Below are 27,807 nucleotides of genomic sequence, written 5' to 3'. Positions count from 1 at the left end.
CTGTTATTGCTGTTACTGTACACTGATATTTTACACTTCCACAACATTCCTCCTGCGTCACAGCTGTTGCTCTGATCTCGCGCACTCAGCAGTTGCGTGCGTGCGTGCGTGCGTACAGTGCGTACGTACAGTGACGTGAGTTTGAATTCCCCGTTCACAGCGCGTCCCGCCCCGCGCTCCTCCCGGTTACCACAGTCCCGCTAGTCTCTCCGACGAGAGCGGACACTCCAGCCTGCCGTGGCCGCTGTCAGACGCTCCGCTGGCGGCTTGAGAGCAGCGCGAACCCCGAGGAGAGAAACGCCGTGGCACCGACGGTAACGTTCAGGCGTGTGTGTGTTGTTTACCAGGGCGTTTGATTGACAGATGCAGGAGTTGGATCACGGAACGCTCTGGATGGAATAAATCTGTTGTTTTCTCTTCATTGGCGTTAGTTTAGAAGACGCGTTTGTATACAGCAGCGGAACATCTGCGCACACACACACACTCACTGACGCTTTTAATAACGTAGCGATCGCTTAATATCACACACACACTCACTAAGCGATGGTTTCATATTACGGATGTTTTCATAAATCATGATTTCTAAACACTAGTGATTTACCCAAGGCTGCGCCTGGAAATACTGAAACATGAGCTGTTTTGTGTGTATATTATTATTATTGTTGTTATTTTTATCGCGTCAGTAAGTTCACCGCGTATTTTAAAGGTGCAGTGTGTAATATTTATAAGGATCTATTGACTGAAATGCAATATAATATACATAACTATGTTTTCAGTGGAGTACTTACATAATGTATCGTTACCTTAGAATGAGGCGTTTCTATCTACACACACCGCGGGTCCCTTAAAGTGAAGCCGCCATTTTGTGCCGCCATGTTCCTACGGTAGCCCTTAACGGACAAACTTCTCTACAGAGCGCTAGCTACTCTCTGCTCTCTCCGTCAATTACATTTTTGTCCTGTGTGGGCCACCGTAGCTTCTCTATGTGCTTCGAAAGGCAGGGGTGAGTGATTCACAACCTCACCACTAGATGTCACAATTTACACACTGCACCTTTAATAGGAACGCTTGGCAAATTTGATCGCGATCTGTTTTGATTTGGAAAAGGGCGAATCGGATTGAAATTAAACAAACTTCTGCATAAAACTATCAATAGCGTTCTGTTAAATCTGTTCGTGCGTTCTGTCGCTTTAAATGCTTGAGCGCTTTAAAGTCCGCTGGATTCTGATTGGTTGTCAATGTCAGCTGGGAAAATTAACATTCTGCGAGAGATTTTAACGATATCTTTTATAGACTTCGCTATTCATTTGTGTTCATTTATTATTTATTTAAATAAAATTGTATTTATTTATTTTATTTTTAATCAGATTTATTTAGTTTAGGTAACAAAATAAATGCATTTGATTTAAATAAAAAACTATTATTTTAATTAAAATACATTTAGAATAAATAATAAATAAATACATTTAAATAAAAAAATTACTACATAAATGAAACTGCTTTTATCATTCGTCAAAAGAAAAATCTTTTATGGACTTCGCTATTCATTTGTGTTAATTTTATTATTTATTTATTTAAATAAAATTTGATTTATTTATTTTAATTTTAATCGTTATTTAGTTAACAAAATAAATAAATGTGATTCAAATAAAAAATAACGAAAAATAAATAATTTTATTTAAATGAATAAATAACTCAAAACTCTTAACACATTAGATTAGAATAAATAATTTACATTTTAAAAGAAAAATAACTACATATATAAAAACGTTCGTCAGCGTCAAAAAGAAACATTATTTATTAAACTTTATATTTGTCGTCTTTGGTGTGAACAAGCCTTAACTTTTGCTTCAACTTTTGGTCTGAGCGTTTGCCTTTTTGTTTTCTTTGACATATTTCTGACTCATCCCATGAACTCTATCAATTGTTTGTTGCTTTATCATCGTATCATGTCACGGCGTAACACACTGTTTACAAAACTACAATGTTGTCTACGCCGCAAACACAGAACATCAAACAAATGTAGCAGTGGCATGGCTACTGTGAAGGCAATGTTTAGGATGTTTAGAATATTTCTTACATTCCAAGAGTCACTTGTAGAATGCAGCTGATTGTAAATCAATATTCTTTATTGATCCTCGACTAGTGTGTGTGTGTGTGAGTGTGAATGAATGTGGTCAAAAAGTTTGTTGATTTATTACAGGTCGGAGTAATGTTGGTTTAAGTGTCCCACTATGAATTGATCTTTTGATCGCCTGCACGATCTTTAACCGCTAGGCCACGGTAACATCATATAGGTTGGGAATGATTATAATTATGCAGGTTTTTAAGTAATATTAATTGATTTATTGTAGTGATAAACCGATATGAACATTTTGGCCGATACCGATATATTGGCCGATAAATCTAAATCCAATTTTTTTTGAGAGTCTGATTAAAAGAAATCTCCCCATTAAATCATGTCCCATGCACACAATTATGATGATCTCATGATAATTTTATGTAGCTGATATGACAGACTTGCGACATTAACTGTATTTTTCTTTTTGAAGTGATTCCAATCAAAGCGATTCAAAACCATCATGATGAATAGAGCGCAGCTGAAGTGTCTCAGCTGGAGGAAAGAATACATTATTTATCGACTTATCTATATATATTACCACTATATGGTGGCCGATATATTGTGGATCCCTATTAAAAACCAACATATATCCGCCGATACCGATATGGTGGCCGATATATTGTGCGTCTCTATTAAAAAACAATATATATCTGCCGATATATTGTGCATCCCTATTAAAAAAACAATATATATCTGCCGATACCGATATGGTGGCCGATATATTGTGCGTCTCTATTAAAAAACAATATATATCTGCCGATACCGATATGGTGGCCGATATATTGTGCATCCCTATTAAAAAAACAATATATATCTGCCGATACCGATATGGTGGCCGATATATTGTGCGTCTCTATTAAAAAACAATATATATCTGCCGATACCGATATGGTGGCCGATATATTGTGCATCCCTATTAAAAACCAACATTTATCCGCCGATACCGATATGGTGGCCGATATATTGTGCGTCTCTATTAAAAAACAATATATATCTGCCGATACCGATATGGTGGCCGATATATTGTGCATCCCTATTAAAAAAACAATATATATCTGCCGATACCGATATGGTGGCCGATATATTGTGCATCCCTATTAAAAAAACAATATATATCTGCCGATACCGATATGGTGGCCGATATATTGTGCATCCCTATTAAAAACCAACATTTATCCGCCGATACCGATATGGTGGCCGATATATTAAGCGTCCCTATTAAAAACCAACATATATCCGCCGATACCGATATGGTGGGCGATATATTAAGCGTCCCTATTAAAAACCAACATATATCCGCCGATACCGATATGGTGGGCGATATATTGTGCATCCCTATTAAAAACCAACATATATCCGCCAATACCGATATGGTGGCCGATATATTGTGCGTCCCTATTAAAAACGAACATATTTCTGCCAATACCGATATGGTGGCCGATATATTGTGCGTCCCTATTAAAAACCAATATATATCTGCCGATATATTGTGCATCCCCATTAAAAACCCACATATATCCGCCAATACCGATATGGTGGCCGATATATTGTGCGTCCCTATTAAAAACGAACATATATCCGCCAATACCGATATGGTGGCCGATATATTGTGCGTCCCTATTAAAAACCAATATATATCTGCCGATATATTGTGCATCCCTATTAAAAACCCACATATATCCTCCGATACCGATATGGTGGCCGATATATTGTGCATCCCTATTAAAAATGAAAATATATCCTCCGATACCGATATGGTGGCCGATATATTGTGCATCCCTATTAAAAAAGAACATCTATCCTCCGATACCGATATGGTGGCCGATATATTGTGGATCCCTATTAAAAACGAACATACATCCGCCGATACCGATATGGTGGCCGATATATTGAGCGTCCCTATTAAAAACCAACATATATCCGCCGATACCGATATGGTGGGCGATATATTGAGCGTCCCTATTAAAAACCAACATATATCCGCCGATACCGATATGTTGGGCGATATATTGAGCGTCCCTATTAAAAACCAACATCTATCTGCCGATACCGATATGGTGGGCGATATATTAAAAACCAACATATATCCGCCGATACCGATATGGTGGGCGATATATTGTGCGTCCCTATTAAAAACCAACATAGATCCGCCGATTCCGTTATGGTGGCCGATATATTGTGCGTCCCTATTAAAAAACAATATATATCTGCCGATACCGATATGGTGGCCGATATATCGTGGATCCCTATTAAAAACCAACATAGATCCGCCGATTCCGTTATGGTGGCCGATATATTGTGCATCCCTATTAAAAACAAACATGTATCCACCAATACCGATATGGTGGCCGATATATTGTGCATCCCTATTAAAAACGAACATATATCCGCCAATACCGATATGGTGGCCGATATATTGTGCATCCCTATTAAAAACTAACATATATCCTCCGATACTGATATGGTGGCCGATATATTGTGCATCCCTATTAAAAACAAACATATATCCTCTGATACCGATATGGTGGCCGATATATTGTGCGTCCCTATTAAAAACGAACATATATCCTCTGATACCGATATGGTGGCCGATATATTGTGTGTCCCTATTAAAATCGAACATATATCCTCTGATACCGATATGGTGGCCGATATATTGTGCGTTCCTATTAAAAACGAACATATATCCGCCAATACCGATATGGTGGCCGATATATTGTGCGTCCCTATTAAAAACGAACATATATCCTCTGATACCGATATGGTGGCCGATATATTGTGCGTCCCTATTAAAAACGAACATATATCCTCTGATACCGATATGGTGGCCGATATATTGTGCGTTCCTATTAAAAGCGAACATATATCCGCCAATACCGATATGGTGGCCGATATATTGTGCATCCCTATTAAAAACGAACATATATCCGCCAATACCGATATGGTGGCCGATATATTGTGTGTCCCTATTAAAAACCAATATATATCTGCCGATATATTGTGCATCCCTATTAAAAACCCACATATATCCGCCAATATCGATATGGTGGCCGATATATTGTGCGTCCCTATTAAAAACGAACATATATCCGCCAATACCGATATGGTGGCCGATATATTGTGCGTCCCTATTAAAAACCAATATATATCTGCCGATATATTGTGCATCCCTATTAAAAACGAACATATATCCTCTGATACCGATATGGTGGCCGATATATTGTGCGTCCCTATTAAAAACGAACATATATCCTCTGATACCGATATGGTGGCCGATATATTGTGCGTCCCTATTAAAAACGAACATATATCCGCCAATACCGATATGGTGGCCGATATATTGTGTGTCCCTATTAAAAACCAATATATATCTGCCGATATATTGTGCATCCCTATTAAAAACCCACATATATCCGCCAATATCGATATGGTGGCCGATATATTGTGCGTCCCTATTAAAAACGAACATATATCCGCCAATACCGATATGGTGGCCGATATATTGTGCGTCCCTATTAAAAACCAATATATATCTGCCGATATATTGTGCATCCCTATTAAAAACGAACATATATCCTCTGATACCGATATGGTGGCCGATATATTGTGCGTCCCTATTAAAAACGAACATATATCCTCTGATACCGATATGGTGGCCGATATATTGTGCGTCCCTATTAAAAACGAACATATATCCTCTGACACCGATATGGTGGCCGATATATTGTGCGTCCCTATTAAAAACGAACATATATCCTCTGATACCGATATGGTGGCCGATATATTGTGCATCCCTATTAAAAACGAACATATATCCTCTGATACCGATATGGTGGCCGATATATTGTGCATCCCTATTAAAAACGAACATATATCCGCCAATATCGATATGGTGGCCGATATATTGTGCGTCCCTATTAAAAACGAACATATATCCGCCAATACCGATATGGTGGCCGATATATTGTGCGTCCCTATTAAAAACGAACATATATCCGCCAATATCGATATGGTGGCCGATATATTGTGCGTCCCTATTAAAAACCAATATATATCCGCCAATATCGATATGGTGGCCGATATATTGTGCGTCCCTATTAAAAACCAATATATATCCGCCAATATCGATATGGTGGCCGATATATTGTGCGTCCCTATTAAAAACCAATATATATCCGCCAATATCGATATGGTGGCCGATATATTGTGCGTCCCTATTAAAAACCAATATATATCCGCCAATATCGATATGGTGGCCGATATATTGTGCGTCCCTATTAAAAACGAACATATATCCGCCAATATCGATATGGTGGCCGATATATTGTGCGTCCCTATTAAAAACCAATATATATCCGCCAATATCGATATGGTGGGCGATATATTGTGCATCCCTATTAAAAAGAACATGTATCTCCAGATACAGATATGGTGGCCGATATATCGTTCATCCCTAATTTATTGTCCGTCACGACTGCATAGTTGGTTATTCCTATGAAGCTCTATGTGAAACTGAAGAATAAAGGGATTAACACACACTTGCCCATGAACTTGGCATTATCTGGTCACAGACGGCTCAGACTGCGTCTCCATTGCGTGTGTAATAGGGAGGATGTTTAAGCCTTTAAGAGGGTTTAACCCATCTGTGCCTAGATAATGGACTGATTCTCTGGCCGGGATGGGTCGTATGTCTCCAGGTTGTTGTGAAGAGCGACAGGATTTGGTGATGTTTCTTGTGTATTTCACAGCTCAGTGTGTTTCTGACAGGTGCAGCCTGAGATTCTGTTTGTTAGATAGATGGGTGTAGTTTATTGATCCCTGAAGGGAAATTCCTGAAATATTCCAGAAAGTGAACAGAGACGGGGTGTTTTATTACAAGAGCAATAATGCACTGTAAAAAAAAAAAAATTTTCCGAAGCATTATAATAATAATAATAATAATACAAAGGTTATTGGAGTACATTTGACAAAAAAATACCATTTCAACTATTATATACTATTTCAATTATTTGTGAAATTTACAAGCAATTTCTTTCAAAATAGTTTCTACACAATTTTTCATTGTAGTACTAGTAGTAATTGTTCAATAATTTCAATATCTGACTTATTGTACGAGCAGTTATGAATTGTTATGAATAAAACGTCTGCCGGTAGCCGATTATTCAGGATGGCGACTGCCACTAGCCGATTATTCGGAATGATGTCTGCCATAGTCGATTATTCAGAATGCCGTCTGCCTCTCCGTAATGATATATGCCAATAGTCGATTATTCGGAATGATGTCTGCCATAGTCGATTATTCGGAATGCCGTCTGCCTCTCCGTAATGATATATGCCAATAGTCGATTATTCGGAATGATGTCTGCCATGGTCGATTATTCGGAATGCCGTCTGCCTCTCCGTAATGATATATGCCAATAGTCGATTATTCGGAATGTCGTCTGCCTCTCCGTAATGATGTATGCCAATAGTCGATTATTCGGAATGACGTCTGCCACAGTCGATTATTCGGAATGCCGTCTGCCTCTCCGTAATGATATATGCCACTAGCCGATTATTCTGAATGATGTCTGCCATAGTCTATTATTCGGAATGCCGTCTGCCTCTCCGTAATGATGCCACTAGCCGATTATTCGGAATGCTGTCTGTCTCTCCGTAATGATATATGCCAATAGTCGATTATTCGGAATGTCGTCTGCCTCTCCGTAACGATGTATGCCAATAGTCGATTATTCGGAATGCTGTCTGTCTCTCCGTAATGATATATGCCAATAGTCGATTATTCGGAATGTCGTCTGCCTCTCCGTAACGATGTATGCCAATAGTCGATTATTCTGAATGATGTCTGCCACAGTCGATTATTCGGAATGCCGTCTGCCTCTCCGTAATGATATATGCCACTAGCCGATTATTCTGAATGATGTCTGCCATAGCCGATTATTCGGAATGCCGCCTGCCTCTCCGTAATGATATATGCCACTAGCCGATTATTCTGAATGATGTCTGCCATAGCCGATTATTCGGAATGGCGTCTGCCTCTCCGTAATGATATATGCCACTAGCCGATTATTCTGAATGATGTCTGCCATAGCCGATTATTCGGAATGGCGTCTGCCTCTCCGTAATGATATATGCCACTAGCCGATTATTCTGAATGATGTCTGCCATAGTCTATTATTCGGAATGCCGCCTGCCTCTCCGTAATGATATATGCCACTAGCCGATTATTCTGAATGATGTCTGCCATAGCCGATTATTCGGAATGGCGTCTGCCTCTCCGTAATGATATATGCCACTAGTCGATTATTCTGAATGATGTCTGCCATAGTCGATTATTCGGAATGCCGTCTGCCTCTCCGTAATGATGTATGCCACTAGCCGATTATTCTGAATGGTGTCTGCCATAGTCGATTATTCGGAATGCCGTCTGCCTCTCCGTAATGATATATGCCACTAGCCGATTATTCTGAATGATGTCTGCCATAGTCGATTATTCGGAATGCCGTCTGCCTCTCCGTAATGATATATGCCAATAGTCGATTATTCTGAATGATGTCTGCCATAGTCGATTATTCGGAATGGCGTCTGCCTCTCCGTAATGATATATGCCAATAGTCGATTATTCTGAATGATGTCTGCCATAGCCGATTATTCGGAATGGCGTCTGCCTCTCCGTAATGATATATGCCACTAGTCGATTATTCTGAATGATGTCTGCCATAGTCGATTATTCGGAATGCCGTCTGCCTCTCCGTAATGATATATGCCACTAGCCGATTATTCTGAATGGTGTCTGCCATAGTCGATTATTCGGAATGCCGTCTGCCTCTCCGTAATGATATATGCCACTAGCCGATTATTCTGAATGATGTCTGCCATAGTCGATTATTCGGAATGCCGTCTGCCTCTCCGTAATGATATATGCCAATAGTCGATTATTCTGAATGATGTCTGCCATAGTCGATTATTCGGAATGCCGTCTGCCTCTCCGTAATGATATATGCCAATAGTCGATTATTCGGAATGCCGTCTGCCTCTCCGTAATGATATATGCCAATAGTCGATTATTCGGAAAACCGGCTGCCGTTCGGAACGCTGTCTGCCGATGGCCGAGTATTCTGAATGTCGTCTGTCAATAGCCGTTTATTCGGAATGATGTCTGCCAGTGGCTGATTATTCGGAATGACGTCTGCCGATAGGTGAATATTCGGAATGACATCATCTGTTCAGAATGATATCTGCCGATAGCCAATTATTCGGAATGATGTCTGCCGATAGCCAATTATTCGGAATGACGTATGCCAGTGGCTGATTATTCGAAATGATGTCTGCCGATAGGTGATTATTCGGAATGATGTCTGCTGTTCGGAATGATATCTGCAGATAGCCGTTTATTCGGAATGATGTCTGCCGATAGCCAATTATTCGGAATGACGTATGCCGATAGCCAATTATTCGGAATGACGTCTGCCGATAGCCGATTATTCGGAATGACGTCTGCCGATAGCCAATTATTCGGAATGACGTCTGCCGATAGCCAATTATTCGGAATGACGTCTGCCGATAGCCAATTATTCGGAATGACGTCTGCCGATAGCCAATTATTCGGAATGACGTCTGCCGATAGCCAATTATTCGGAATGACGTATGCCGATAGCCAATTATTCGGAATGATGTATGCTGATAGCCAATTATTCGGAATGATGTATGCTGATAGCCAATTATTCGGAATGACGTCTGCCGATAGCCAATTATTCGGAATGACGTCTGCCGATAGCCGATTATTCGGAATGATGTCTGCTGTTCGGAATGATATCTGCTAGGCTTGCTACGATAGTCGGTGTTGCCGGTGTTACCGGTGTCCAGACTCAACACCGGTTACATCACTTGCCCACCATGGCACCGCCCACCGTCTTTTTGATTTTTTTTTTTATAGTAATAAAATAATTTAGTTCAGTTAGAGAACAGACAACAGACAATACAAATAAAAACTGAACGTGTCTGCTTAATAAAGCAGGATCCGACCGTGAGTCTCGGCAGCGGCAGGAGTCCTTCATCAGATTTAAGAGTGAGGAGCTGACTGAGATGATCGCGCAAGATTTGGTTTCAAAGCGAAACGTAAAAGCGCCTATTTAAGGAAGTTTATCATTTGTTTTGTTGTTGTGTTTTTCATTAAAAATAATAGGCTAATGAACCCACAATTCAAGCAACCCGCAGCCGAATTGGCGCTAATTAAAAAACGAAAGTAAAATGTGCACGGCCGCACAGAGCGCGCATTGTTGACTTTCGCCTGGCTCCCGCAGTGCGAGCCTCCGCGCTACGCTGCTGCGCGGATTAATTTTTGCCGCGCGCACCCTCGCGCTCGTGCGGGCGCGTCGAGTATAAACGAGGCTTTACGGACGAACTAACAGTGTGCATTCATGGCGTGCATCTCAATCATAGACTGATCAATGCTTGATCAGTGCCCTGACTACTGAACTAGGGAACTGATTGAGACGCGCCCATGGCCTCACAGAGCTCGCATTTACAGACGAGCTGTCATTCACAGTGTGTGCGCACTGGCGCGTTTTCAGTTCAGAGCGGTCGTGTGCATGTTACTTTCGGTTAGATAGAATTAGTGATTTAAAAGCCTCCGCCGGTGATACCGGTATTACCGGTGTTGTGACACATCAATTAACCGGTGGGAAAATTTCCTCACCGTCACATCCCTAATATCTGCACATAGCGGAGTATTCTGAATGTCATCTGCCGATTGCCGATTATTCAGAATGGCGTCTGTCGGTGGCCAATTATTCGTAACAATGTCAGCCGATTATTCGGAATGGCTAATGCCAGGGATAAGGCCATGATGTATAGTGTGTGTGTGTGTGTGTGTGTGTGTGTGTGTGTGTCTCTTTAGCTCCACCCACTGCACACCTCCACGAGCTTAGCTGTTTTCAGAAAGAATCGGTCAGTGTATCTGTCTTTTATAAATATGATAAACTAAAGACTCTTGGGAGATATGAAGGATCAACACTACTCTATAGATACTCAAGATTAACATGAGACTGTGTGTGTGTGTGTGTGTGTGTGTGTGTGTGTGTGTGTGTGTGTGTGTTATGTAATATAATAGCAGAGTTATAAAATTAACAACGGAGCTATTATGTTTGATTCATTTCTGTGAGTTCTACTGTATCTTTCATGTTTTTGTGCTATAACTTGTAGTAAAGACTCGCGCTGCAGGTTGAACTGAGGCGCTACATGTGTCTAGTCACATTTAAGAGACAATTCACATTGAATTTCGTGATGAAAATGGACAGAATTTGAAAGCTGAGATTGGTTCTTATCACAAGTAACAAAGCTCTTTGTTATTATTGGATGGGAGGCGTTACAAATGTTGGGGGAAATCTGCGAACATGGCAACCCTGGCTTGAACTACGGGTGATTCATAGGGTCAGTTTTTAAACAATCGACTCATGACCAATAGTGAAAAAAATAGCTTTTATCGGGGGATACATCCCTATTGTGAGAGCAATGAAGAAACAAGGAGTAATGTGAACAATATAACAGAATGTGAACCAAATAAGTCAACATGAGTAAGAACTTTCTAATTGCGTTTATTTCTTGACCCTTTATATCTGTCAAACCCATTCATTTTAACTCGGTGTTTATCCGTGTGGGACTCATTACTGTTTTTCTTCAGCTGTGCAGATATTTTTAGCCATAAATGTTCAAGTGCATAGCATTTCAGTTCCAGAGTGATGTTCGGTATATTTGCTGGTATAATCGCAGCACAGCCACTGTTCATCCTCGTTATTATTCATGAAGATGTGTTTTAGAAACATCAGCACCAGCCGTTCTCTCAGACGTCGAGCAGATCTGGAGGGCCATTCGCTCGTTCTGCTGCTGCGCTTCAGTTTGACCTACATTTCTGCACCAGGCCCTTAAAGTTCACAGAATGAGTCGCGCAACTCCTGCAGTTTTCCACCGATGGTTTGCATCTCTGTCACGCCTCTGTAATCTCTGACAGCCCTGGCATCTTCAAACAAACACTCACACATCAGTCCCTCATCAAGCACAAGATCGAGTGCTAAACATCTGCTAGAGTGTTCTGAGTGGTTGCTATGGGGTTGCTAGGGTGTTCTGAGTGGTTGCTATGGGGTTACTAGGGTGTTCTAAATGTTGATGTTACAGGGTTGCTAGAGTGTTCTAGTTGTTGCTATGGGGTTACTAGGGTGTTCTGAGTGGTTGGTATGGGGTTATTAGAGTGTTCTATGTGGTTGCTATGGGGTTATTAGAGTGTTCTAAGTGGTTGCTATGGGGTTACTAGGGTGTTCTGAGTGGTTGGTATGGGGTTATTAGAGTGTTCTATGTGGTTGCTATGGGGTTATTAGAGTGTTCTAAGTGGTTGCTATGGGGTTACTATGGTGTTCTAAATGTTGATGTTACAGGGTTGCTAGACTGTTCTAGTTGTTGCTATGGGGTTACTAGGGTGTTCTGAGTGGTTGGTCTGGGGTTACAAGGGTCTTCTGAGTTGTTGCTATGGGGTTATTAGAGTGTTCTAAGTGGTTGCTATGGGGTTATTAGAGTGTTCTAACTGGTTGCTATGGGGTTATTAGAGTGTTCTGAGTGGTTGCTATAGGGTTACTATGGTGTTCTGAGTGGTTGCTATGGGGTTACTATGGTGTTCTGAGTGGTTGCTATGGGGTTATTAGAGTGTTCTGAGTGGTTGCTATAGGGTTAATATGGTGTTCTGAGTGGTTGCTATCGGGTTACTAGGGTGTTCTGAGTGGTTGCTATGGGATTATTAGAGTGTTCTGAGTGGTTGCTATGGGGTTATTAGAGTGTTCTACATTGTTGCTATGGGATTATTAGAGTGTTCTGAGTTGTTGCTATGGTGTTATTAGTGTGTTCTGAGTTGTTGCTATGGGATTATTAGAGTGTTCTGAGTGGTTGTTATGGGGTTATTAGAGTGTTCTGAGTGGTTGTTATGGGGTTATTAGAGTGTTCTGAGTTGTTGCTATGGGGTTATTTGAGTGTTCTACATTGTTGCTATGGGATTATTAGTGTTCTGAGTTGTTGCTAGGGGGTTATTAGTGTGTTCTGAGTGGTTGCTATGGGATTATTAGAGTGTTCTGAGTGGTTGTTATGGGGTTATTAGAGTGTTCTGAGTGGTTGCTATGGCGTTATTGGAGTGTTCTGAGTGGTTGCTATGGCGTTATTGGAGTGTTCTGAGTGGTTGCTATGGCGTTATTGGAGTGTTCTGAGTGGTTGCTATGTCGTTATTGGAGTGTTCTGAGTGGTTGCTATGGGGTTACTAGGGTGTTCTGAGTGGTTGCTATGGCGTTATTGGAGTGTTCTGAGTGGTTGCTATGGCGTTATTGGAGTGTTCTGAGTGGTTGCTATGTCGTTATTGGAGTGTTCTGAGTGGTTGCTATGGGGTTACTAGGGTGTTCTGAGTGGTTGCTATGGCGTTATTGGAGTGTTCTGAGTGGTTGCTATGACGTTATTGGAGTGTTCTGAGTGGTTGCTATGGCGTTATTGGAGTGTTCTGAGTGGTTGCTATGGGGTTACTAGGGTGTTTAGGGTTAGGTTTCTAGGTTTTCTGGTCCTAGTTGAAAACTCTGCTCTACTCAACTTGAATACTCCGTTCTGGAGGTTTCGGCATGTTATTGTTTTGCTCAGTCGAACAGGCGTTTGGCTTGAGTTTGGCTCTTCAGCGACTGCCACAGATGAACATGTTGGCCAGAAGGAATGTCCGCTACTGTAACACACTTTCAGGGACCACGGCTGCAGTCTAAATGTGTTTGAGGACATTACAGGCTTCAGACGTCACTGCTGTTGTGATCTGGTGCTTTTAGAAATACAGCGATCCTACTGTCACAGTGCAGAGTAAACATCAGGCTAAATATAAACTGATATGTGGTCAGATTCTCACTCTGGTCATTCCAGTGGGATTGTGAAACGCCCAGTCTGAATATATCCATGTGGCATTTCAGTGTGACTGGCCATGACGACGGACTCAGGCTCAGAACCGGACGTCCAGGAGCAGCCGAAGCACACAGAAGCCCAACCAGCATCAGGACAGGCCAGCCCGGACACACGGCATCAGGTGAGGGCTTTCGTCCAATCACAGTGGAGGAGGGGCGGGGCAAATACCACACCGACCAACCATCACACTCCAATCTCTTCATCCAAATCTAGTGCCAGAGCAAGTGTTTCATTGTGTCGACAATTTTATTTTCAGGAATAGGGCTATCACCGATAATGTATAAATACACCGATCGAGCATAACATTATGAATAACGCTGATGATCTCGGTTAGTGGGTGGGATAGTGGATCAGTGGAGAACTGGCCACAGGGTCATGAAGGACCAGTGGAGAACCGGCCACAGGGTCATGAAGGACCAGTGGAGAACCGGCCACAGGGTCATGGAGGACCAGTGGAGAACCGGCCACAGGGTCATGGAGGACCAGTGGAGAACCGGCCACAGGGTCATGGAGGACCAGTGGAGAACCGGCCACAGGGTCATGGAGGACCAGTGGAGAACCGGCCACAGGGTCATGAAGGACCAGTGGAGAACCGGCCACAGGGTCATGAAGGACCAGTGGAGAACCGGCCACAGGGTCATGGAGGACCAGTGGAGAACCGGCCACAGGGTCATGGAGGACCAGTGGAGAACCGGCCACAGGGTCATGAAGGACCAGTGGAGAACCGGCCACAGGGTCATGGAGGACCAGTGGAGAACCGGCCACAGGGTCATGAAGGACCAGTGGAGAACCGGCCACAGGGTCATGAAGGACCAGTGGAGAACCGGCCACAGGGTCATGGAGGACCAGTGGAGAACCGGCCACAGGGTCATGGAGGACCAGTGGAGAACCGGCCACAGGGTCATGAAGGACCAGTGGAGAACCGGCCACAGGGTCATGGAGGACCAGTGGAGAACCGGCCACAGGGTCATGGAGGACCAGTGGAGAACCGGCCAGTGGAGAACCGGCCACAGGGTCATGGAGGACCAGTGGAGAACCGGCCACAGGGTCATGAAGGACCAGTGGAGAACCGGCCACAGGGTCATGGAGGACCAGTGGAGAACCGGCCACAGGGTCATGAAGGACCAGTGGAGAACCGGCCACAGGGTCATGAAGGTCCAGTGGAGAACCGGCCACTGGGTCATGGAGGACCAGTGGAGAACCGGCCTCAGGGTCATGGAGGACCAGTGGAGAACCGGCCACAGGGTCATGGAGGACCAGTGGAGAACCGGCCACAGGGTCATGGAGGACCAGTGGAGAACCGGCCACAGGGTCATGGAGGACCAGTGGAGAACCGGCCACAGGGTCATGGAGGACCAGTGGAGAACCGGCCACAGGGTCATGGAGGACCAGTGGAGAACCGGCCTCAGGGTCATGGAGGACCAGTGGAGAACCGGCCACAGGGTCATGGAGGACCAGTGGAGAACCGGCCTCAGGGTCATGGAGGACCAGTGGAGAACTGGCCTCAGGGTCATGGAGGACCAGTGGAGAACCGGCCTCAGGGTCATGGAGGACCAGTGGAGAACCGGCCACAGGGTCATGGAGGACCAGTGGAGAACCGGCCTCAGGGTCATGGAGGACCAGTGGAGAACTGGCCTCAGGGTCATGGAGGACCAGTGGAGAACCGGCCTCAGGGTCATGGAGGACCAGTGGAGAACCGGCCACAGGGTCATGGAGGACCAGTGGAGAACCGGCCTCAGGGTCATGGAGGACCAGTGGAGAACTGGCCTCAGGGTCATGGAGGACCAGTGGAGAACCGGCCTCAGGGTCATGGAGGACCAGTGGAGAACCGGCCACTGAGTCATTGAGGACCAGTGGAGAACCAGCCTCAGGGTCATGGAGGACCAGTGGAGAACCGGCCACAGGGTCATGGAGGACCAGTGGAGAACCGGCCACAGGGTCATGAAGGACCAGTGGAGAACCGGCCACAGGGTCATGAAGGACCAGTGGAGAACCGGCCACAGGGTCATGAAGGACCAGTGGAGAACCGGCCACAGGGTCATGAAGGACCAGTGGAGAACCGGCCACAGGGTCATGAAGGACCAGTGGAGAACCGGCCACAGGGTCATGAAGGACCAGTGGAGAACCGGCCTCAGGGTCATGGAGGACCAGTGGAGAACCGGCCTCAGGGTCATGGAGGACCAGTGGAGAACCGGCCACAGGGTCATGAAGAACCAGTGGAGAACCGGCCACAGGGTCATGGGCACAAATGCTTCAGGAATGGTTTGAGGAGCACAACAACGAGTTTGAGGCGTTGACTTGGCCTTCAAATTCCCCAGATCTCAATCCAATCGGGCATCTGTTGGATGTGCTGAACAAATAAGTCAGATCCATGGAGGCCCCGCCTCGCAACTTACAGGACTTAAAGGATCTGCTGCTAACATATTGGTGGCAGATACCACAGCACACCTTCAGGGGTCTAGAGGAGTCCATGCCTCGACGGGTCAGGGCTGAGTAGGGCAGCGATGTACAGTATAGACTTCGGTGCCCAGCATGTTGGGCAAACATTTAACCCAATCGCTGTGTTAAAACAACCCAATCGCTGGGCTAAAACAACCCAATCAACAACCCAAACACAGGGTTAAAACAACCCAACCGCCGGCTTAAACAACCCAACCGCTGGGTTAAAACAACCCAACCGCCGGATTAAAACAACCCAATCTCTGGGTTAAAACAACCCAATCGCCGAGTTAAAACAACCCAACCGCGGGGTTAAAACTACCCAACCGGCGGGTTAAAGCAACCCAATCTCTGGGTTTAAACAACCCAATCGCCGAGTTAAAACAACCCAACCGCCGGGTTAAAACAACCCAACCGCCGGGTTAAAAAAAACCAACCGCCGGTTTAAACAACCCAACCGTCGGGTTAAACCGCCGGGTTAAAACAACCCAAGCGCTGAGTTAAAACAACCCAACCGCCGGGTTAAAACAACCCAACCGCCGGGTTAAAACAACCCAACCGCCGGGTTAAAACATTCCAACCGCCGGGTTAAAACAACCCAACCGCCGGGTTAAAACAACCCAACCGCCGGGTTAAAACATTCCAACCGCGGGGTTAAAACAACCCAACCGCCGAGTTAAAACAACCCAACCGCCAGGTTAAAACAACCCAACCGCGGGGTTAAAACAACCCAACCGCCGGGTTAAAACATTCCAACCGCGGGGTTAAAACAACCCAACCGCCGGGTTAAAACATTCCAACCGCGGGGTTTAAACAACCCAACCGCCAGGTTAAAACAACCCAACCGCCAGGTTAAAACAACCCAACCGCGGGGTTAAAACATTCCAACCGCGGGGTTTAAACAACCCAACCGCCGAGTTAAAACAACCCAACCGCCAGGTTAAAACATTCCAACCGCGGGGTTAAAACAACCCAACCGCCGGGTTAAAACGTTCCAACCGCGGGGTTAAAACAACCCAACCGCTGAGTTAAAACAACCCAACCGCCAGGTTAAAACAACCCAACCGCCGAGTTAAAACAACCCAACCGCCGAGTTAAAACAACCCAACCGCCGAGTTAAAACAACCCAACCGCCAGGTTAAAACAACCCAACCGCCAGGTTAAAACAACCCAACCGCCAGGTTAAAACAACCCAACCGCCGAGTTAAAACAACCCAACCGCCAGGTTAAATCAACCCAACCGCGGGTTTAAAACAACCCAACCGCCGAGTTAAAACAACCCAACCGCCAGGTTAAAACAACCCAACCGCCAGGTTAAATCAACCCAACCGCGGGTTTAAAACAACCCAACCGCCGAGTTAAAACAACCCAACCGCCAGGTTAAATCAACCCAACCGCCGAGTTAAAACAACCCAACCGCCAGGTTAAAACAACCCAACCGCGGGGTTAAAACATTCCAACCGCGGGGTTTAAACAACCCAACCGCCGAGTTAAAACAACCCAACCGCCAGGTTAAAACATTCCAACCGCGGGGTTAAAACAACCCAACCGCCGGGTTAAAACGTTCCAACCGCGGGGTTAAAACAACCCAACCGCTGAGTTAAAACAACCCAACCGCCAGGTTAAAACAACCCAACCGCCGAGTTAAAACAACCCAACCGCCGAGTTAAAACAACCCAACCGCCGAGTTAAAACAACCCAACCGCCAGGTTAAAACAACCCAACCGCCAGGTTAAAACAACCCAACCGCCAGGTTAAAACAACCCAACCGCCAGGTTAAAACAACCCAACCGCCGAGTTAAAACAACCCAACCGCCAGGTTAAATCAACCCAACCGCGGGTTTAAAACAACCCAACCGCCGAGTTAAAACAACCCAACCGCCAGGTTAAATCAACCCAACCGCCGAGTTAAAACAACCCAACCGCCGAGTTAAAACAACCCAACCGCCGAGTTAAAACAACCCAACCGCCAGGTTAAAACAACCCAACCGCCGAGTTAAAACAACCCAACCGCCAGGTTAAATCAACCCAACCGCGGGTTTAAAACAACCCAACCGCCGAGTTAAAACAACCCAACCGCCAGGTTAAATCAACCCAACCGCCGGGTTAAAACAACCCAACCACCGGGTTAAAACAACCCAACCGCCAGGTTAAAACAACCCAACCGCCAGGTTAAATCAACTCAACCGCCAAGTTAAAACGTATATATCAGAACCTGAGGCGTCATGAAGAGGCTCTGACTCTGGGGATTTACTGATATAATCCCAGGGAGAGTTTCAGGATTGTTCTGGAAAGGAGGGAGCAGAGATTATGTAACGCGAGTTAATGATGGCGAGCCGCTGAAGTAAACCTGCCTGATGAGAATAAGGCCGCTTATGACAGCAGGAACATGTCGGAAGTTATAGTTATTAATGTGAATGTGTCTTAATTCAAACAATAACTGTAATAGGAACCCAGTGATACTAGAACCACAGATTCAGAGGAACTCTTAATAAACTCATGTGCTGTGTTTCTGCAGGGCCAATCAGAACTCCAGCAGGAGGAGCACTACATTTCCCAGAAGTCTTTGAGCAGCAGAGTCTCCTGGTCAGCGCTAGGAAGGAGCCACAGGTCAAAGGTCATGGAGTGTAAGGTCACGCTGCTGGACGGCACGGGCTACACCTGCACGCTAGAGGTGAGGCTGAGGGGACATCATTACAGTAGATCAGGACTGAGGTCACATGACATCATTACAGTAGATCAGGACTGAGGTCACATGACGTCATTACAGTAGATCAGGACTGAGGTCACATGACATCATTACAGTAGATCAGGACTGAGGTCACATGACGTCATTACAGTAGATCAGGACTGAGGTCACATGACGTCATTACAGTAGATCAGGACTGAGGTCACATGACATCATTATAGTAGATCAGGACTGAGGTCACATGACGTCATTACAGTAGATCAGGACTGAGGTCACATGACATCATTACAGTAGATCAGGACTGAGGTCACATGACGTCATTACAGTAGATCAGGACTGAGGTCACATGACGTCATTACAGTAGATCAGGACTGAGGTCACATGACGTCATTACAGTAGATCAGGACTGAGGTCACATGACATCATTACAGTAGATCAGGACTGAGGTCACATGACGTCATTACAGTAGATCAGGACTGAGGTCACATGACGTCATTACAGTAGATCAGGACTGAGGTCACATGACGTCATTACAGTAGATCAGGACTGAGGTCACATGACGTCATTACAGTAGATCAGGACTGAGGTCACATGACGTCATTACAGTAGATCAGGACTGAGGTCACATGACGTCATTACAGTAGATCAGGACTGAGGTCACATGACGTCATTACAGTAGATCAGGACTGAGGTCACATGACGTCATTACAGTAACGTCATTACAGTAGATCAGGACTGAGGTCACATGACATCATTACAGTAGATCAGGACTGAGGTCACATGACGTCATTACAGTAGATCAGGACTGAGGTCACATGACGTCATTACAGTAGATCAGGACTGAGGTCACATGACGTCATTACAGTAGATCAGGACTGAGGTCACATGACGTCATTACAGTAGATCAGGACTGAGGTCACATGACGTCATTACAGTAGATCAGGACTGAGGTCACATGACGTCATTACAGTAGATCAGGACTGAGGTCACATGACGTCATTACAGTAGATCAGGACTGAGGTCACATGACGTCATTACAGTAGATCAGGACTGAGGTCACATGACGTCATTACAGTAGATCAGGACTGAGGTCACATGACGTCATTACAGTAGATCAGGACTGAGGTCACATGACGTCATTACAGTAGATCAGGACTGAGGTCACATGACGTCATTACAGTAGATCAGGACTGAGGTCACATGACGTCATTACAGTAGATCAGGACTGAGGTCACATGACGTCATTACAGTAGATCAGGACTGAGGTCACATGACGTCATTACAGTAGATCAGGACTGAGGTCACATGACGTCATTACAGTAGATCAGGACTGAGGTCACATGACGTCATTACAGTAGATCAGGACTGAGGTCACATGACATCATTACAGTAGATCAGGACTGAGGTCACATGATTTGTGCTTTAGTTTGTGCTCCAGGTTTGTTTGTGGCTGAAACTAAAACCATAAAACTACAATTTTGTGTTGTTTGTAATGAAGTGTATAATTTATATTTACTTTATTTCAAACAACCAAAGATTTTTACATCTCAGAAATAAATAAATACAAATAGTGTAACTTTATATACTAAAATAACTCAAACTGAAATTAAAACTGTATAAAAATAGTTTACATTTAAAATGAATACTGGAAAATTGAAAAATTTTATTTAATTATCATTTTATTTTAATTTTCGGACTAATTTACCACAACACCACTCCAGCCTAACTATACCACAACACCACTCCAGCCTAACTATACCACAACAACACTCCAGCCTAACTATACCACAACACCACTCCAGCCTAACTATACCACAACACCACTCCAGCCTAACTATACCACAACACCACTCCAGCTTAACTATACCACAACACCACTCCAGCCTAACTATACCACAACACCACTCCAGCCTAACTATACCACAACACCACTCCAGCCTAACTATACCACAACAACACTCCAGCCTAACTATACCACAACAACACTCCAGCCTAACTATACCACAACACCACTCCAGCCTAACTATACCACAACACCACTCCAGCCTAACTATACCACAACACCACTCCAGCCTAACTATACCACAACACCACTCCAGCCTAACTATACCACAACACCACTCCAGCCTAACTATACCACAACACCACTCCAGCCTAACTATACCACAACACCACTCCAGCCTAACTATACCACAACACCACTCCAGCCTAACTATACCACAACACCACTCCAGCCTAACTATACCACAACACCACTCCAGCCTAACTATACCACAACACCACTCCAGCCTAACTATACCACAACACCACTCCAGCCTAACTATACCACAACACCACTCCAGCCTAACTATACCACAACAACACTCCAGCCTAACTATACCACAACAACACTCCAGCCTAACTATACCACAACACCACTCCAGCCTAACTATACCACAACACCACTCCAGCCTAACTATACCACAACACAACTCCAGCCTAACTATACCACAACACCACTCCAGCCTAACTATACCACAACACCACTCCAGCCTAACTATACCACAACACCACTCCAGCCTAACTATACCACAACACCACTCCAGCCTAACTATACCACAACACCACTCCAGCTTAACTATACCACAACACCACTCCAGCCTAACTATACCACAACACCACTCCAGCCTAACTATACCACAACACCACTCCAGCCTAACTATACCACAACAACACTCCAGCCTAACTATACCACAACACCACTCCAGCCTAACTATACCACAACACCACTCCAGCCTAACTATACCACAACACCACTCCAGCCTAACTATACCACAACACCACTCCAGCCTAACTATACCACAACAACACTCCAGCCTAACTATACCACAACACCACTCCAGCCTAACTATACCACAACAACACTCCAGCCTAACTATACCACAACAACACTCCAGCCTAACTATACCACAACACCACTCCAGCCTAAATATACCACAACACCACTCCAGCCTAACTATACCACAACACCACTCCAGCCTAACTATACCACAACACCACTCCAGCCTAACTATACCACAACACCACTCCAGCCTAACTATACCACAACACCACTCCAGCCTAACTATACCACAACACCACTCCAGCCTAACTATACCACAACACCACTCCAGCTTAACTATACCACAACACCACTCCAGCTTAACTATACCACAACACCACTCCAGCTTAACTATACCACAACACCACTCCAGCCTAACTATACCGCAACACCACTCCAGCTTAACTATACCACAACACCACTCCAGCTTAACTATACCACAACACCACTCCAGCCTAACTATACCGCAACACCACTCCAGCCTAACTATACCACAACACCACTCCAGCCTAACTATACCACAACACCACTCCAGCCTAACTATACCACAACACCACTCCAGCTTAACTATACCACAACACCACTCCAGCTTAACTATACCACAACACCACTCCAGCTTAACTATACCACAACACCACTCCAGCTTAACTATACCACAACACCACTCCAGCTTAACTATACCACAACACCACTCCAGCTTAACTATACCACAACACCACTCCAGCTTAACTATACCACAACACCACTCCAGCCTAACTATACCACAACACCACTCCAGCCTAACTATACCACAACACCACTCCAGCCTAACTATACCACAACACCACTCCAGCCTAACTATACCACAACACCACTCCAGCTTAACTATACCACAACACCACTCCAGCTTAACTATACCACAACACCACTCCAGCCTAACTATACCACAACACCACTCCAACCTAACTATACCACAACACCACTCCAGCCTAACTATACCACAACACCACTCCAGCCTAACTATACCACAACACCACTCCAGCCTAACTATACCACAACACCACTCCAGCCTAACTATACCACAACACCACTCCAGCCTAACTATACCACAACACCACTCCAGCCTAACTATACCACAACACCACTCCAGCCTAACTATACCACAACACCACTCCAGCCTAACTATACCACAACACAACTCCAGCCTAACTATACCACAACACCACTCCAGCCTAACTATACCACAACACCACTCCAGCCTAACTATACCACAACACCACTCCAGCTTAACTATACCACAACACCACTCCAGCCTAACTATACCACAACACCACTCCAGCCTAACTATACCACAACACCACTCCAGCCTAACTATACCACAACAACACTCCAGCCTAACTATACCACAACAACACTCCAGCCTAACTATACCACAACACCACTCCAGCCTAACTATACCACAACACCACTCCAGCCTAACTATACCACAACACCACTCCAGCCTAACTATACCACAACACAACTCCAGCCTAACTATACCACAACACCACTCCAGCCTAACTATACCACAACACCACTCCAGCTTAACTATACCACAACACCACTCCAGCTTAACTATACCACAACACCACTCCAGCCTAACTATACCACAACAACACTCCAGCCTAACTATACCACAACAACACTCCAGCCTAACTATACCACAACACCACTCCAGCCTAAATATACCACAACACCACTCCAGCCTAACTATACCACAACACCACTCCAGCCTAACTATACCACAACACCACTCCAGCCTAACTATACCACAACACCACTCCAGCCTAACTATACCACAACACCACTCCAGCCTAACTATACCACAACACCACTCCAGCTTAACTATACCACAACACCACTCCAGCTTAACTATACCACAACACCACTCCAGCTTAACTATACCACAACACCACTCCAGCCTAACTATACCACAACACCACTCCAGCTTAACTATACCACAACACCACTCCAGCTTAACTATACCACAACACCACTCCAGCTTAACTATACCACAACACCACTCCAGCTTAACTATACCACAACACCACTCCAGCTTAACTATACCACAACACCACTCCAGCTTAACTATACCACAACACCACTCCAGCCTAACTATACCACAACACCACTCCAGCCTAACTATACCACAACACCACTCCAGCCTAACTATACCACAACACCACTCCAGCCTAACTATACCACAACACCACTCCAGCCTAACTATACCACAACACCACTCCAGCCTAACTATACCACAACACCACTCCAGCCTAACTATACCACAACACCACTCCAGCCTAACTATACCACAACACCACTCCAGCCTAACTATACCACAACACCACTCCAGCCTAACTATACCACAACACCACTCCAGCCTAACTATACCACAACACCACTCCAGCCTAACTATACCACAACACCACTCCAGCCTAACTATACCACAACACCACTCCAGCCTAACTATACCACAACACCACTCCAGCCTAACTATACCACAACACCACTCCAGCTTAACTATACCACAACAACACTCCAGCCTAACTATACCACAACACCACTCCAGCCTAACTATACCACAACACCACTCCAGCCTAACTATACCACAACAACACTCCAGCTTAACTATACCACAACACCACTCCAGCCTAACTATACCACAACAACACTCCAGCCTAACTATACCACAACAACACTCCAGCCTAACTATACCACAACACCACTCCAGCCTTACTATACCACAACACCACTCCAGCCTAACTGTACCACAACACCACTCCAACCTAACTGTACCACAACACCACTCCAGGCTAACTGTACCACAACTACACTCCAGCCTAACTATACCACAACACCACTCCAGCCTAACTATACCACAACACCACTCCAGCCTAACTATACCACAACACCACTCCAGCCTAACTATACCACAACAACACTCCAGCCTAACTATACCACAACAACACTCCAGCCTAACTATACCACAACACCACTCCAGCCTAACTATACCACAACAACACTCCAGCCTAACTATACCACAACAACACTCCAGCCTAACTATACCACAACACCACTCCAGCCTAACTATACCACAACAACACTCCAGCCTAACTGTACCACAACAACACTCCAGCTTAACTATACCACAACACCACTCCAGCCTAACTATACCACAACACCACTCCAGCCTAACTATACCACAACACCACTCCAGCCTAACTATACCACAACACCACTCCAGCCTAACTATACCACAACAACACTCCAGCCTAACTATACCACAACAACACTCCAGCCTAACTATACCACAACACCACTCCAGCCTAACTGTACCACAACAACAGCAATACAAAATGGCCTCACCCCCTTATTTAATATTCTTGGAGGAGGGGTTTATGTAAATATTGGGGCTGGTGATGTCAGAGACCCTGGAGGAATGTCTGTAGTCGCCTAACGGCTGTTTGCTGTAGTTCTTAGAAACTGATTTCTTTAAAATCAAATATCTCCCTTTGCTTTAAACTTGGAACGTTGTAACTTTGCAGATGTTGTTTATGCTCAAGCAGCAACACTACACACTAGCTAAAGTTAGAATAGTGAAATCATGGTTTACCAGCCCTTTAAATATCATAAACGGTGTGAGAATAAAGAATATCATATATAATCATATTTGAATGGCTTTTCTTCAGTATTCTGCCCGTCAGCTTTAGGCTGTGAGCTCAGATCTCAGAGGCTGACAGTAACATGTTTCGAGCTGAAGTGTGAGGCTTGATGCGACACACACACACACGCGCGCGCGCGCGCGCAGGACGTGTGAATGCGGTGCGAGGCGTGAACCGGCGTGTTCTTACACGTTCACAGTGGCTTTAACTGCTCAGAGTTTACGAGGACACACAAACTGTCACATCACCAGCTCTTACTTCAGCTGAATCTCATTTTGGCTCCAGCAAAAGCAACTGCATAAAGTACAGCATACCAGAGCGTGTGTGTGTGTGTGTCTCTGTGTGTGTGTGTTTGTGTGTCTGTGTCTCTGTGTGTGTGTGTGTGTCTGTGTGTGTGTGTGCGGCCTGCATGCCATGCGTGTTTTTGGTACACATAACTGATGATGATTGGTGGGTGGGAGACAAGGTTGAGGTTGATAGGTTGAGTTCACACACACACACACACCTATGACACACACGCATATGCACAGTCACACACACCAAGTCCAACGACTTCAAAGGTAGCTTTCGCAAACTGGAAGTATAAGCGCTACTCTTCCCTCGTTGAGGTGAAAGGCAAGAATGTTTATGTAATGTGCAACTTATGCCCAGGAAGAAAGAGTCTCTCCACGCCGGTGGCCAGTGATTCTGAAGCGCCTCACATCATCACATGCGATAACATGAGCTCCACTACCAAAGGAGGAGTACTGATAATATTTACACTATATTTACACTATAGTAGAGTACTGATAATATTTACACTATATTTACACTATAGTAGAGTACTGATAATATTTACACTATATTTACACTATAGTAGAGTACTGATAATATTTACACTATATTTACACTATAGTAGAGTACTGATAATATTTACACTATATTTACACTATAGTAGAGTACTGATAATATTTACACTATATTTACACTATAGTAGGCCTACTGATAATATTTACACTATATTTACACTATAGTAGAGTACTGATAATATTTACACTATATTTACACTATAGTAGGCCTACTGATAATATTTACACTATATTTACACTATAGTAGAGTACTGATAATATTTACACTATATTTACACTATAGTAGAGTACTGATAATATTTACACTATATTTACACTATAGTAGGCCTACTGATAATATTTACACTATATTTACACTATAGTAGAGTACTGATAATATTTACACTATATTTACACTATAGTAGGTCTACTGATAATATTTACACAATATTTACACTATAGTAGGCCTACTGATAATATTTACACTATATTTACTCTATAGTAGGTCTACTGATAATTTTTACAATAATGTATTGAATTTGATAGGTGTCTCTCACATTGTCCCACAGCAACATTACAATATTGTACATTAATGTACAATGTTTTATTATAATAATTTATTCTATTTAGTGTCCAAATTATTAATTTAACATATTTAATATTGGAGGCATCCAAGTTTTGAAAAAAAAAAGTAACTCAGTAGTTACTTTCCCTGGTAATTAGTTACTTTTGTGATGATGTAACTCAGTTACTAGCTCAGTTACTATTTGTAAGAAGTAACTAGTAACTATAATTACTATTTGAAAGTAACATACCCAACATTGTTGGTCAGTGGTGTTCAGTTCCTCCAATAGCAGCTCAGGGCAATGCTCATGAGTGAGCAGATGAGCAGTGCGTTTGAGATTTAAACACTAGGAGCTGGACGTTAACATGAGAACTGCGCAGAACACACTCGCAGAACACACTCGCAAAACACACTAACGGAACACACTCGCAGAACACACTCGCAGAACACACTCGCAGAACACACTCTCAGAACACACTCGCGGAACACACTCGCGGAACACACTAGCGGAACACACTTGCAGAACACACTCGCAGAACACACTCGCAGAACACACTAGCGGAACACACTCTCAGAACACACTCGCAGAACACTGAACACACTCACAGAACACACTCGCAGAACACAGAACACACTCACAGAACACACTCGCAGA

General features: G+C 44.2%; 1 protein-coding gene across 12 annotated transcripts in view; it reads left to right on the top strand.

Moving 5' to 3' along the window:
• Nucleotides 1-27,807, top strand: part of LOC307128139 (uncharacterized protein) — a 106,876-nt gene that overhangs the window by 16,900 nt on the left and 62,169 nt on the right. For 3 of the 12 annotated variants that reach the window (XM_079819772.1, XM_079819768.1, XM_079819761.1), the window contains exons 1-3: nucleotides 180-314; nucleotides 14,101-14,213; nucleotides 19,050-19,205. In XM_079819772.1, coding sequence (XP_079675898.1) covers nucleotides 14,112-14,213; nucleotides 19,050-19,205 — 258 coding nt within the window. In that variant the 5' untranslated portion in view covers nucleotides 180-314; nucleotides 14,101-14,111. Of the gene's footprint in view, nucleotides 1-83; nucleotides 315-14,100; nucleotides 14,214-19,049; nucleotides 19,206-27,807 lie in introns of those variants that run through there. The other 9 variants (XM_079819763.1, XM_079819770.1, XM_079819769.1 and 6 more) reach the window with 5 other exon arrangements.

The sequence above is a fragment of the Gobio gobio genome (genome assembly GCF_949357685.1).
Source record: "Gobio gobio genome assembly, chromosome: 6".
Lineage (NCBI taxonomy): Eukaryota > Metazoa > Chordata > Actinopteri > Cypriniformes > Gobionidae > Gobio > Gobio gobio.
This window is presented reverse-complemented; position numbering and strand designations above follow the sequence as displayed.